This window comes from Mesocricetus auratus, unplaced genomic scaffold, assembly GCF_017639785.1.
Source record: "Mesocricetus auratus isolate SY011 unplaced genomic scaffold, BCM_Maur_2.0 Super-Scaffold_100008, whole genome shotgun sequence".
Classification (NCBI taxonomy): Eukaryota; Metazoa; Chordata; class Mammalia; order Rodentia; family Cricetidae; genus Mesocricetus; species Mesocricetus auratus.
The window spans coordinates 11,964,378-11,978,394 of record NW_024429192.1 but is presented as its reverse complement, the minus strand read 5'-3'; the positions used below and the strand labels follow the sequence as shown (position 1 = coordinate 11,978,394).

The following is a 14,017-nucleotide window of genomic DNA, read 5'->3' as shown; positions in this document are numbered from 1 at the left end:
TCTTTAGTCCCATACACACAATTCTTAGACCTTTTTCATCGCGCTTCTTGTTCAGCAAGGTTTGGAACATTTTAGCAGTAATAAATGGTCAAGAAATCTAAGTGAACTATCATGTTTGTTGGTACCATTATACATGTGTCATATTTAATGTGTCATTTTTAATTTACCAATTTAAATACAAAGGCACATTATAATGTCTTTTTACTTTCTATAAAATAAAATGCTCTCAAAATAATGTGTTTCAATGACGGGCCCATTTAGTTTAAGACTAAAGGCAGATACTTTCTAATACCCTTTTTATGATCAATTTTTTTGCTTTTAATGTGCTACTGATAAATGTTTTTAAAGATATACAAAGTTGAGCATATCTCCATGATCTGTAGCTGGATTTCTAAAGAAATCACTGCTACTCTACTTCTGTTTTGAGACAAGGTCTCAGTATGTAACTCAGGCTGGCCTTGAACTCCCAATCCTCCTGTCTTCACTTCTCAAGTATTGTGATCACAGAACCATACTATTATCCCCATTTTTTTCATTTGTAAACTACCGCTGAACTCCCTGAAGTAACTGAAGATGCAGGAATTTACCTTTCTATATTTTTGGTTGTGAGCCTCGCCTTTAATGGATGAGCCATCTCTCCAGCCCAGGAACTTATCTTTCTAGACTTTAGGGCAATACAGAGAAGAGAGGAAAAAAGGTTTATTCATAAAGATATACTTATGTAAGGGGCTAACAGGGCAGTTCTGCTCAGAGACCAGTGTTGACTTTCTACAGAAAATGATGACTGCACTGAGTATGATTGCTCCTTACTGCTCAAAGACCGTGCCATCTTAAAATTTCCAGTCCCCCACTCGTGCAGTCCATGTAAGCTTAAGTGAGTACAAATATATTAGTGATGGCAAGGAATGAGACATAGAGACAGGCATAGAAAAACAGAGAAGGACTTGGCCAGAGAGCATCAAAGTTATGAAATATCTTATTCAATTTGCCCCCAAGGAAGCTAGAGGTTTAAAAAAACAACTCATATACTGACACGTCAGTTAAAAGATGACAGGGCTATTCACTTTAAAAGACTAACTTCCTTGAGCGTCACCCACAGTTTTGAAATATCCTCAGGATATAGCTGCTGGCTCTTTTACGGTTGGATCAAAGAACATTACGTAGTTCTATGTTTTTAGAGCCTTCTGTTCCAAACCACCTTCCCTCCTGAATCCACACATACTATAACCTGCAGGTAAAAATGAGGGACATCAGTCTGAGCTAGCAGTGATTAAGACACAACCGACATCTCTGTGCATAGTAAGTTACAGAGTTTCCTAAGAAAGCCATGATAAAGGATATAGAACCACTCCTTCAGGAAGGAAAAGCTGAGCGGTGGTGGAACATTCCTTTAATCTCAGAACTCAGGAGACAGAGGCAGGCAGATCTATGTAAGTTTGAGGCCAGCCAGGTCTACAGACATCCAGAACAGTCAGGACTAAAGAGAGACCCTGTCTCAACAACCCCCCCCTAAAAAAAAAAACGTAACTATAACATCCTTCCCTTCACAGCAAGCATTCCCTTAGGTGATGGTCTCCACTATGAAAGAGGACAGCAATGCACACTGGGGAGTCTAATAGGAATAAGGCAATTCTACCCAATTCCTCCAAAGTCTCCATCTCCTTAGTCTAACAAAATGAAATTATTTACAAATAACCCAGAGACAAATCAACGCCAGGCACATACTCCATATCACTACTAAATAATTTAAACGACATTTGATAACAGTGAAATGAATGTTTATTCGAATTTTTTAAATTAGTTGTATAACTAATTCATGACAAATTACCAGACAAATTTTATAATATCCTTCAGGACTGGGGTTTATCGAAGACTTCAAATGTGGGATCTAAAAAGAGGGAAAAGTTTCAGACTTAGCCATACTATAATAACAAGATTAACTACAAAGCTTGAAGTTTACCAGTTTTAAGATTTTTTTTAAGAAAATATTTGTTTTTCACCATGTATAGAGAAACCTAACAATCACCAAACTTTCAACAGGTTCTGTGATTAGGGCTCTCTATTACTCTATACAGCATAAACAGGGTTGTATAACTGGACCAATCAAATGAGAAAGGTATCATAATTCCTGTACTCTCCTGCACCCATGTAAAATAGTGTCCCGAGTGCTTTCTTAGGAACACATTATGGTTGTAGGGACTTCACATGTAATTGTCACCTAACCTCCAAACAATCCAAAAAATACTCTCAAGAATTAAGTACAGCTCAGTGACAGCATTTGCCTAACAGAGGCAAGGTCCCAGGTGTGACCCTAGCATAAACAACCAAAAGAAAATGTACTCGGGCACATGTCTTTCATCCCCGCACTCGGGAGGCAGGCAGATCTCTTGAGTTCGAGGCCAGCCTGGTCTACAGAGCGAGTGCCAGGATAGGTTCCAAAGCTACACAGAGAAAACCCTGTCTTGAAAAACCAAAACCAAAACCAAAAAAAAAAAAAAAAGTACATGAATATACATACTCAACCTACAGTAATCCCCCAAATTTAGTTTGTGAGTAGAACTTACCTTCAAATTTGAAGGTAGGGAACGTATTCATGTCTCCTTTACCAAACATCTGTTTAAGCTTATAAAGCTCTCTGTCCAGCTCTTGCTGATACTCAGGGCCAGTATCAACAGGTCCTCCAGATGCCCTAGTGTGCAATTAAAAAGCGAAAATGATTTTATGCGCTATTTAGAATACAAAACATAATTAAAATTATACTTTACCATCAAGCTTTAAGAGACTTTAAAGGTACACGTATGAGGAGAAAGAAAATTTAGTATTTGAATTTTAGTTCAAACTTGTTTTAGAACAGGTCTCAGAGATGAGGTAACTTCAAACAAATCTCTAGCATTCAAGGTCTGTTAGCGTCAAAGATAAGTATTAATCACACCCTCTTAGGATCTATGTTGCAGTATATGAAAAATTATGCAGTTCAAATAAAAAAGCCCGAACCAGTAAAACAAAACAAAAACAAACCCCCAGCAAAACGCAGACCCTGGACGCCTGATATGTTACGCCCGGGAGCTGCTAAGGACGGCTTGGCAGTTCGGAACACTTGACTTACACTTCATTCATGTCACCTTCAGTCCATGGTGGCCCAACCCACCGTGCTGTGGGCCCTTCCACATCAACCACCAACTAAGAAGATGCCCTGCAAGCTTGCCTATGGTTCCATCGCAGGGAGACGTTTTCTCAACTAAGGTTCCCTCTTCTCTGATGACTCTAGCTTATGTCAAGTTGACATAAAATGAACCAACATAACATTTTAACTGGACACTCATCTACAAAGTTCATGCTTCAATTGAGCATACTCTTCCTATGCCCTATACCTCTGGGATCAAAAGTGTAACTCAAACTAATTTCATATTTTCTAGTTTTCATACCTTAATCTGACATCATTTTTCTCTAAAACTGTTATTCTTGGCCAGCCTCATCTATAGAGCAAGTTCCAGGGCAGCTAGGGCTACACAGACCAACCCTATCTTGAAAAACCAAAGGGAAAAAAAAAATCTGTTATTCTTAACCTAGTATAGTCCTGGGTGTGTCTTCCAGGTGATTGAGAACAGCCTATAAGCAAAATCATGAGTAAATTCTTTTTCCTTTTTATGCTGGGAAGATGATTTACAGTTGTCCATGAGACACTCAAAAGGGCAGAATGAACCCAAACACGGCCTTCAAAGCCCTAATGTGAACTTTTCCAATATGCCTTTCAAAAATGTCTCCAGCTACAAAGAAGTGTTTTTCCTTTCAACTCTTCAAACACTAGATGTCACCTAGCATCTAACCATTTACTCTTTTATAAGCTTTCTACTTCTGTCAGGTTTTAAGAATCTACATTTTGTAAAAACATGGCCCATAGCAGTTAGCAGCCATGTTCTTTGTATATGACAGACAACCAAAGAAAAGAATTACACACGGCTGTGTATCATTTTCCTAAGATTTAAGGGTTGAACCAAATGATGAATAAATTGGACATTCATCTCAAATATGTGGTTTGCAATTATGGCTTTGTTTTCTAAGTCCTACTTCAGGTTATTTTAAGTCCTTTGTTCTTTGATTTTTCTATAGGTATATCACCATGAAACATCCTTAAAGAGAAAAATGCTGTTTATGCACACCCCCAAATCATGTCATAGAAAAAGCCAAAATTCTTTGGAATTCTCTGTATGATATGTCCAATCATTCTTAGTTTTTTTTTTTTTTTTTTGGTTTTTCGAGACAGGGTTGCTCTGTAGCTTTGGAGGCTGTCCTGGAACTCACTTTGTAGACCAGGCTGGCCTCGAACTCACAGAGATCCACCTGCCTCTGCCTCCCGAGTGCTGGGCATTCTTAGTTTTAGGATGTTAAGCTAACCATTGTTTACAGGACTCCATTTTCTTAAATAGCTACTAAATTATTTCAAGAAGCTGTGTACTTCTGTGACTTGACTTATTTCATTGTATTGACATTACTGTGCTATACTTCAAATGACAACCGACGTACTGGAATTTTCCCAGGAGTCTTTGAAAGAAGACACAGTGAGAAATTACATCTTGGAATTTACAAACTTGGAATATTTATATTCACAATGTGCTTCGTCATCTACCCACTTACTGTCGCTTTGATTTGTACTCTCTTATCTTGTCCACGAAGAGTTTCTGAATGGGATCAAGTTCCTTATTAAATGCCACCGCTGTAACCCCAATGTTCCTCCTCAGATGCACAGAGACTGCCGAGCGGAGGACAGAGGAGAGCCTGAAGATCCTCTGAAGAATCATGGCGATCCCTGGTACTAGACAAGCATCAGAAGGTTAAGGACTTTTCACCAACACTTCATATACATCACGTGGCCAGACACAGTTCTGTGATTAAGTTAGAGAACCACATTACACCAGAACTTGGCTATGTCTGGCCAGGCAGACATATGCAATGGCCCTTCCCTTACAAGGCCTCTGCTTCTTACCAAAAGGCTCTGGGACACAGGAATAGCTGAGAGTTCTACTAGGTTTAAAGCAGAGAGAAAGCACCAAATCTGGGGTGGTGCTTTTTCCTCCCAGGAACTTAATCTTGGACCTGAGGAAGCAGTGAGGTGAGGCTGATCAAGAACACTATTTGTCTCCAGCAGGAAAGGGCAATTTGTTCATAATGTGCCAGCTTCCACGACCTCTAAGGGCCACGGGGAGCTGGACAAAGGGAGTAAGGACAGTTGTCTTAGCCAGGACTGAGAGGCCGGAAACGTCTACTTCATAGGTCCACAGGAAGGAAAAGAGCTCTGCCTGCTAACAACGGCAGGACCCTGGTCACTTAACATTGTAACAACCAAATCGACTTCCAAAAGAAACAGCAAAGAAAAACAGCAACCACACCAAGCGAGCCCTGCAGTTAACAGAGAGATCAAATGACACGAGCTCAGCAGAGGACATTTGCAGGTCAAAGTGAAAAGTTTAACAGTCAGAGCTTAAAGCTGCTCTAGTCCATAGACCTCCTGAAGCTAAAACAAATTAATTTTCTAGCTGAAAATGTTGATAGATACATTAAAGGACAGGGAATTCTTGTTGAGACCTGAGTTAACCATTTAAAGGTTAAACACAAAAATATTACAAATCACAACAAATACACCCAAGCAGGAAGTTCAAAGCCAGGAGACAGTGAGGCTGAAACCTAGAAGAAAAATTTCTCCAGATCTAGACTTAACTTATAAAGTAAAAGGGCTCACCAAACCCCAGTAATTGAAATGGCAATAGAAGGGCCACATTTCAATGGATAGTTGTGTAACATTTCTTTAGACAGTAAAACTACCCTGGGAAACAAAACAGCTCTCTCCTACCTTACATCTGTTTAATTGTCATTGTGCTATAGTCTGTTGTCATACAGTTAATGCTTCTCAAACTGTCAATGAAAAGGGCCACTCAAATCCCTGAAGAAAACCTGTTAAGCAACCATGCTTCTCATGCTCACCCCAGATCTCATCTGTATCTGCCTACTGACACTTGACTTCTACTGGACTGTGAAAGGACCACTGGCATGGGGCATACTGCTACTGTTTATGAGTGGAGAAACTAGGAACGAGGATTTTTAATCCTCACAGCAATTTGACAAATTAATGTGTCTCTTGAACCTAGTAACAATGACAATTACAAAAGCAGCGGTGAAGGAATAGCATTTGATCCTCAGAGCCTGTGAGTTCTGTTTTGTTTTTTTTTGTTTGTTTGTTTGTTTTTTGTTTTTTAAAGTCAGGACTGGGAGCAAGCTTATGTCAGCACTGGGGAGGCACAAAAGGGCAAATGTTTGGGGCACACGCACCCGTACTCACATGTGTATACACACACACACACACACACACACACACAATTGCATGGAAGGGTTGGAGTAGCCCTTTATCACTGAAAGTTTGATTATCATTAACAACAAGCCAGCAGACTGACACAATGGTTACTAAACATGTACTTTTCTCTCCCAGGGCACATTTGCTGTGTGAAGTCAACTGTAGTTGGATGGGTTGGATGCAGGCAGCCTTTAGTGGGTAGAGACATCAGGCACACTTCTATACTCCCTACAACAAGCAATATAACAACCCTCTCCACTCTCCTCACTTCAAAGAGTTATCCAGTCTAAAGTGCTGACAGCTGCAACTTCTATAGTGACATCCAGGACTGCTCAAGGAAGTCAAAGAAGCACAGAGATCTTCACCAACCAGGATGCAAACACTTGAAGAATTAAAGTCTTCATTAATGTGTCACTCACAATCTACCAGCGAATTATACAGGTGAAAGGTCAAATAAACAAGAAGGCCTTATACGGACGGCTCAACTACCACATAGCAGGCAAACATGACCCGAAGTGTAAAACGTCATCGGGAACAAGAATCCTGTGCTGGTGTGCTGTCAGGAGCTCGCAGCCATACTGGGGAAGGCGTGGGGGCTGGGGGGAGATTAGTGCAAACCCAGAGGCTTAGCCTTGGGAAGGAGCCTGGCTTCTTTGCAGCGATGACCCAGGGGCCCAGCCGGGGGCGAGCCCGCGGGCTGCCCGCTAGTACCGACTCATCGAGTGCACCCACAAAGCTGTCCGCGTCCCGTCGTGGCCAGACTGGGGGCGAGCTGCGGGGACACCGCCTCTTCCGAGGCCTCCAGGGCGCTCGGGCAGCTCGTGCACCCTTCTCCAGCGGCCCTCGCGGGGCTGCGCCCTGGGGTGGCCCGGGCGGGCTGCGGACCCGTCGCCACCCCGCCTTCCGCGCGGCTGCCCGCGCTGCGCCCCAGGCCGGTGTGACACCCGGCGCACCGGTGACCTCAGGCCAGGCCGCCGAGGCGCCAAGGGCACGCGGCTCCCCTCCCCGCCCAGCCCCCGTCTCCCACTGGAGCAGAGGTGACGGGCGGCCCCGGAGCCGTGAGGAAACCCAGAACCGCCGTCCCCAGAGGCCGGGCCAGCCCGGCTACCCTCCCAGTCACCTTGCACCGCGTCCCAAGCTGCCAGAGTCCCCGCCGCCGCCGCCGCCGCCCGACTTCCGGCCCTGGCCCCGCCTCCACACGCCTACCCGCCGGCGCGGTGCATTGTGGGCGGCCGCCGCAGTCGTTCGACGCTCACCGGACAGGAAGCGCCTGGGAAGACGGCCTGCGACCGGACGCCTCTAGGTGAGACAGAAGCCAAGCGGGAGGAGGAAGTGGAGGGCAAGTGCTTCCGGGTCCCTTCGCGAAGACTCCGCCATCTTTCCTTCACTTCACTTCGGGCCCCTCCCCCCACCCCCAGTTCCCTCTTGGAAACAGTGCGCCGCACGCATGCGTACTTTCGCTCTCTCCTAGTTCAAGCTCCCTTCGGAGTCAGCGTCTTGTTCCTTGGGGCGGGGGGAAGGGGGGAGGAAAGCGAGCGCGTAAAAAAAAAAAAAGCCAAGCGGCCTAGGAGGGGGCGGCGTTTGTGCCTCGTGAGCCTCCGTTGCGGCGGGCGCTCGTGCCGCGCACCCTGCTGGGAGTTGTAGTTCCAGGCCCGGGGGTGCCTGGGAGGCGGGAGAGGGGCTGGGGTTCCTGAGCGCCGATTCCGCGGGAAGGGCCCCGGGGCCGGAGTCTGCGAGTCGCGGGAGCGGCGTGGCTTTACCCGCAGAGGCGCTTGCACGTGGAGCCCGCGCTGCCGCCGTTCCCAGCCGGCTGTGGAGCGCGGCCGAGGGCCACGGGGCGGATTCCGGAGCTGGTGAGTGCGGCCGCGGGCTGGCGGGGAGAGCGGGCCCGCGCGGCCGGCCTGGTTCCGGGGCTTTTTCTTCCCCCTCTCCCCGGCGCGGCCCCCCCGCGGCCGCCTCTGTGTTTTGTTTCCGCTGGTCCCCGGCGTTGCGACTCCCATTTCCGTTCGTGGAGACTTGAGGGAGCCGGGTGGGGAGGGGCGGGAGAGGCTGTGCGGGGAGCCGAGGGGAGGGGCGCGGGAGCGGCGTGGGCCGGGGCCGCGCGGCGGGGACGCTGGGGACGCGCTCGCTCGGCGCTCCCGGGGCTCTGCCGCCCGACTCCCCCGTTCCCCTGCAGTGCCGCCACGCCGATCTTTACGGTGACTTTGTGTTGCTTAGAGGAAGGACTCAGTAAAGGTTGACGTAGCCTGCCCGCTTTTTCCCCCCTACCCCGCTCGTTGGTCCCTAAACACAACGACGGCTTTTAGGGACGCCACCCCGGGGCCAGCAGCTTAGAGAATGGTGCCGATGCGTCGTTCCAAGATGATGAGTAGTCACTGGAAAACAAACCCACAGGCAGGCCAGCCAGCGACGCGGCTCGACAGGAAAGCCACTTGCTGCCAAGCCCGACTGACTCCCCAGAGTTCAGCCCCGGGAACTCGAGTGCGCCAGCCGCCCTCTGCGGTCCACGCGTGTGCGTGCACACACACAGGCGCGCGTGCGGTCCACGAGTGTGCACACACAAACACAAAACATGCCTCCCCATCTAGCCCCGGCTGACCTTGCTATTTAGACGAGGCTAGCCTACAACGCAGGGTCTGCGTGCCTCTGCTTTTCTGAGCGCTGCATTGAGGCGCACCACCACCACGCCTAGCAATGAGTGAATGCGATTTTCAAAGACCCATGGGTAGTTTGAACTAATGATGGGTCTTGAGTGCTGGCAAGAGGGAAGGATTTGAAAGATTCACCGCTGTCACGTACCCCACAGTTGTCTTTAACTCCACCTCTTTTTTTTTAGCTCCTTTGCTTTTTTTCTTACTTGTATGCATACCCAGGTGCAGAGTGGACGTAAGTCCGTTTTACCTGTGCTTGAAGTACAGACGTGTTTCTTAGAGTAGTGAGTGAAGTACTGAGATGGAGGTGGAAAGAGTTAGGAGAGCAAGTAGGGCCAAGTACGGAGCTAACACTTCACCAGAGTCTTTTGGCTGAAAAGAAAAATGATAGTTTTGAAAAACCGTACGCCCTTCACCTGAAGAGGGGTCTTGGGTTTTTAACTTCATCAGATTTGGTTTTTGCTCTTCACACACACGCACACAACACAGATGTACATGCTGTACTTTCCCTAATGTTGGCTGTCTTTTCTAGGAAATGCACGACACAAAGTGAGAAAATGTCATTTTGGAATGATTGGTACCTGTGCATTTCTTCATACCCTGAATTGCTGTAGTTTGCTTTCGTGTGAATTTCCTGTGTCTGCTATGCTTTGCCAACTTTGTGTAGTTTGCTCCACATTTTTTTTCTCTCTCTTTGGTTATTAATTAGCAAGGCTTGTTCTGTTCCACTTAATAGTCACTTTCAGGCTGTAGGTATCTTTACTGCTCTGTAACTTGGGCATTATACAAGACTTTTAACCTGTGTAATCGGATCAGATTCTTAGCTCGACAGCTGTAATCCATCTCCATGTTAACCTTCAGGTTTGAATCCGCGATGCTTCAATATACTTGCTGTAACTTCCATTTACTTTTGTAGTGTCTTGGATGAACTTACTGACCTAGACTGGGCTAGCAAGTTCCAGTGAATAAAGGAATGAAATTACTAAATCAAGCTAATAAGTGCCGGTTTAAACGAAACTAGTCTAAAAATGCTGAGCATGAGCCTTCACATATATAAAGAGCACTTCTCCCTCTGCTTTAACTCAGATTTGCCCATTTTCTTGCATATCCTTTTTGTTTATACATACGATGTTTTAAAAAATCTCTCTAAAATTTAACTTTTCCAGGACTGAACATTTGAAATACTTCAGCCATGACTAAGAGAGAAGCAGAAGAACTGATAGAAATTGAGATTGATGGAACTGAGAAACCAGAGTGCACAGAAGAGAGGTCAGCATTTCTGAATTGATCAGTTTTTAATATTTTTGGTATACCAGGTTACAGTCAAGGACTGGGCCAAATATGTTTATTTTTGGTTTTCCCTCCAACTTAATAGAAACAAAGGCATTTTTTGAAATATAAGCAGTAGCAAACGTAGTTGATAGTGATCATAGCTATAATAGCTGGCCCCTACCCCCTTCTAAAAGGCATTTCCTTATTTCAAAGACAGTTTAATTCAACCCGAATTCAGCATTGTTTATGAATAGCTGCTATATATTGGTAACCGACAGGAATAAAATGGGTAAAATAAGACATTTTTAAATGTCCTTACGAAAGTTTTATTGCGTTTGAGGAGACATACTGTTCTAGAAACACTTGTGTGCACAGCACTGAGCATAACAGTGAAAATGTTGCTGCTTGGAATGACAATGGGGTCTTACTTGAAAAGGGGGTAGTGATGAATTCAGAATCAAGGGAGAGAGTCTGATAGAAACAGATTGAGAAAAGTCCAGTGAGGAGGTTGTGGGAGACAAGCTAATACGCTTAATATACTACAGGAGACAAGATAATATACTGGATCTAGTTGGGGCTGTGAAAGGTCATGGTGGGCTCTGTGGAGTAGCAGAGGACCAGCAGAAGAATAGAATGCATGCTTCTCTCAAATACAGATGCACGATAGCACACAGATACACACACACACACACACACACACACACACACACACACACACACACTACTGACAGGTGCTTCAGAGAGTCAGGAACCAGGATCAGCGTCACTGGGTGGTTTTGATCTGGGTCTACAGTATCTGCCCCAGAGATCGCTCTTGATGTGGTTGGCAGGCAGCCATAGTGTGTCCAGTGAGCCTTTCTCTGGGGCTTTTCAGATAGTCTGAGAGGGTGTCACGGTAGAAGCCACGGTGCCTTTTCAGATAGTCTGAGAGGGTGCCACGGTAGAAGCCACGGTGCCTTTTAAAGACTCAGCCTAAGAAACCTGTACCATTTGCTCACACAGCTCAACCCCTGTTCAGGTCAGTGTTTGTCAAAGGCCCTTTGCTGTGTCTGGGTGGGAGACTAGCAGTGTACAGGAGGCTGGCCATAGGTGTTCTTCAACTACAGCAGTTAATTGCATTGCAGGAATTGAGGAACAATAATGTGAGATCATTCACGTATACGTAAGGAGCTGCTTATTAAGATTTTTAGATTTCCCAAGGTTTATAAGTTTACAACAGAAAACGCTGAAAAACTTAATACTCAGTATACATAGAAGTGAAATTTTAGAATCTGTTCTAAAGTAGCATTTGGATCTTTTAAAAATCACTATTACTAAAAAAGATAGGCTTCTGTGCTTATAGCTGAAAAAATATGCTGAAAGTGCTCACTTAGTCAAAAAATAACCTCCTTTATATTATCCAAGAGTGATCATTTGCTATTATTTTAAGATAATATTATTTTTAATAATGAATGATTCTGTTTTATGAATTTTAACTATTTTAAGAAACGACTTGTATATGCTCACTAAATATATGTATGTATATATATGTATATGTATATGTATTATACTTGGAAAATAATGTAAAAATAAAATGACAAATTGTGTATGTGTGCACACTCATGCAATTTTATGCATGTTAGTATGTGTTGAATGTTGATGCCCGCATGCCACAGTGTGCATGTGGAGGTCAGAGGTCAGCCTGAGGTGTTGGTCCTCACTGTCCAGCTTGTTTAAACAGATCTCTCTCTCATGTTTGGGGCTGCACAGGCCCACCCAGCTGGCCTGGGGTTTCTGCTTTCTCTCCCATTCTCCCACAGGACACAGGTGACATGAGTGCTGTCATATCTGGCTTTACACGGGTGGGGGGGGCAAACTCTGGTACTCACTGAGCGCAGGAAGTGCTATCCTACTGAGCTGTCCCTAGCTTTTATATGTCTGAGGGTGAGTATGTGCGGATGAGTTCAGGTGTGAGCGGAGGTTAAAAACATCAGATCAGCGTGCAACTGGAGTTTCAGGTGGCTGTGAGTCACCTGAGGTGGGCTCAGAACCAACTCAAGTTCCAGAGTGTTCTTAACCGCCGAGGGATCTCTGTGGCTCCCACGTCATACTAACGTATTTAATACATATTTTATAACTATAAAGAGACTTAAGTCATATTTAAAGTAAATGTGTTATGAAACATAATTCAGTAAATACTATTTTGTCAGTCTTTGATTTACTGTACACATTTACAAGAGATACATACAATTGCTTATCAAGGCTTTAAAATTGGAATTATGAAATAACAATGCAGAGACAGCTCTAAGTAAGTTTTAAGAGACAATATAATTTTCTAAGACCAGCCAGGCAGTAGTGGTGCAAGCCTTTAATCGCAGTACTCGGGAGGCAGAAGCAGGTAGGGATTTGTGAAGTCCAGGCAAGCTTGGTCTATATAATGAGTTCCAGGACAGCCAAGGCTTTGCAGAGAACCCCTGTCTCAAAAAACCGATAATAATAATAATATAGAGTGAGGCTAATTTGTAATAATTGGTTAGTATTCAAGTTAAAGTGGAAGTATTTATATTGTTATACCTTCTCAATTTATATTTACTAGATTATATTGGGAAGGAGATTGATTAGTAGAAATGTATAAAATTTTGGTTTGATATTTTTGTTTGTTTGTTTTGTTTTGTATGGGGTTTTGAGATACGGGCTCATATATCCCAAACTGGTTTCTGTTTCTCCAAGAAAGTAAGGATGACCTTGAAAGGATCCTTCTGCCTCTGCTTCCCAAGTACTGTGACTATAGGCTTGCGTGGCATCCAGTAGGTTTCTCAGCATTTTAAGAACACAATGTATTGCAATGTTTCTGGGCCCTAAATTCTTGAAAATAACTTGAGATGTAATAAAGGCACTCATTTCTGCCTAGATAGCATACATTCAGCACATATATATGTATGCATAGCTAAGCATGTTTTCAAGAGTGCTTAAAGTTTCAAATTAGCTATGAGACTTAGTGTTCATATTGACAACGTTAGTTGGTCAGTCTAACACAGCATTAAAGAAGAAATTAGTTCAGAACACAGAAAGGAGTTTCAAAGACCTCAGGTGTTTTTGGTATTAAATTTGTTTTGAACATTATGTTACCTTCACATCATGGTGATGTATAATTATTAACCTTCATCTCCATTAACATTTAGCATCGTGGAACAGACCTACGCTCCAGCTGAATGTGTAAGCCAGGCCATTGACATCAATGAACCAATAGGCAATTTAAAGAAGCTACTTGAACCGAGACTACAGTGTTCTTTGGACGCTCATGAAATTTGCCTGCAAGACATTCAGGTAAGGTTTATCTCTATAGATATTTACGAATAGACTAGACCTATCATCTAAAAAGTGAGCATTTAGGAATGAAGATTCTTTCAGCAAACTTCCTGTACCTAAAATTGAAAAGATTGGGTAATAAAATTAAGCCGAATGAACAAGTCACTCATTCCCTTTTACTTTCCTGAGTATGAAATACAATCAGACTAAAAACAGAGTGGTAGGAAGCATTGAAGACATTTGTGCTGGCTGACTTAGCTTATTTCTATATGAGTTTTCTTACCTTTAGAATGAGGTCCATTGACTAAACTGTATTTCCTTTGCATCTCCTCTGGTAGTAAATTTGAAGTATTTCCCAATGTAGTACTATAGTATGTTTGAAGCATCGTCACATATTTATTTTACAATTTTTTTCCAGGAGATACTGCTTTAATGTTTAAGAATAGTAACCTGAGTAAGA

General features: G+C 44.0%; 2 protein-coding genes across 4 annotated transcripts in view; one reads left to right on the top strand and one right to left on the bottom strand.

Moving 5' to 3' along the window:
- Positions 1–1,761: 1,761 nt before the first annotated feature.
- Atp5pf (ATP synthase peripheral stalk subunit F6) lies at positions 1,762–7,603 on the bottom strand. The gene is made up of 4 exons (XM_005073861.4): positions 7,467–7,603; positions 4,636–4,813; positions 2,565–2,689; positions 1,762–1,888 (listed from the first exon to the last, which is right to left on the bottom strand). The coding sequence occupies exons 2-4, from the start codon at positions 4,797–4,799 to the stop codon at positions 1,851–1,853; spliced, it is 327 nt and encodes a 108-aa protein (XP_005073918.1). The 5' UTR covers positions 4,800–4,813; positions 7,467–7,603; the 3' UTR covers positions 1,762–1,850.
- Gabpa (GA binding protein transcription factor subunit alpha) overlaps positions 7,374–14,017 on the top strand; it is a 32,253-nt gene continuing 25,609 nt past the window's right edge. Inside the window, exons 1-4 of one of the 3 annotated variants that reach the window (XM_040750553.1) lie at positions 8,069–8,199; positions 9,530–9,574; positions 10,164–10,266; positions 13,431–13,575. In XM_040750553.1, coding sequence (XP_040606487.1) covers positions 10,190–10,266; positions 13,431–13,575 — 222 coding nt within the window. In that variant the 5' untranslated portion in view covers positions 8,069–8,199; positions 9,530–9,574; positions 10,164–10,189. Of the gene's footprint in view, positions 7,650–8,060; positions 8,200–9,529; positions 9,575–10,163; positions 10,267–13,430; positions 13,576–14,017 lie in introns of those variants that run through there. The other 2 variants (XM_013116204.3, XM_005073862.4) reach the window with 2 other exon arrangements.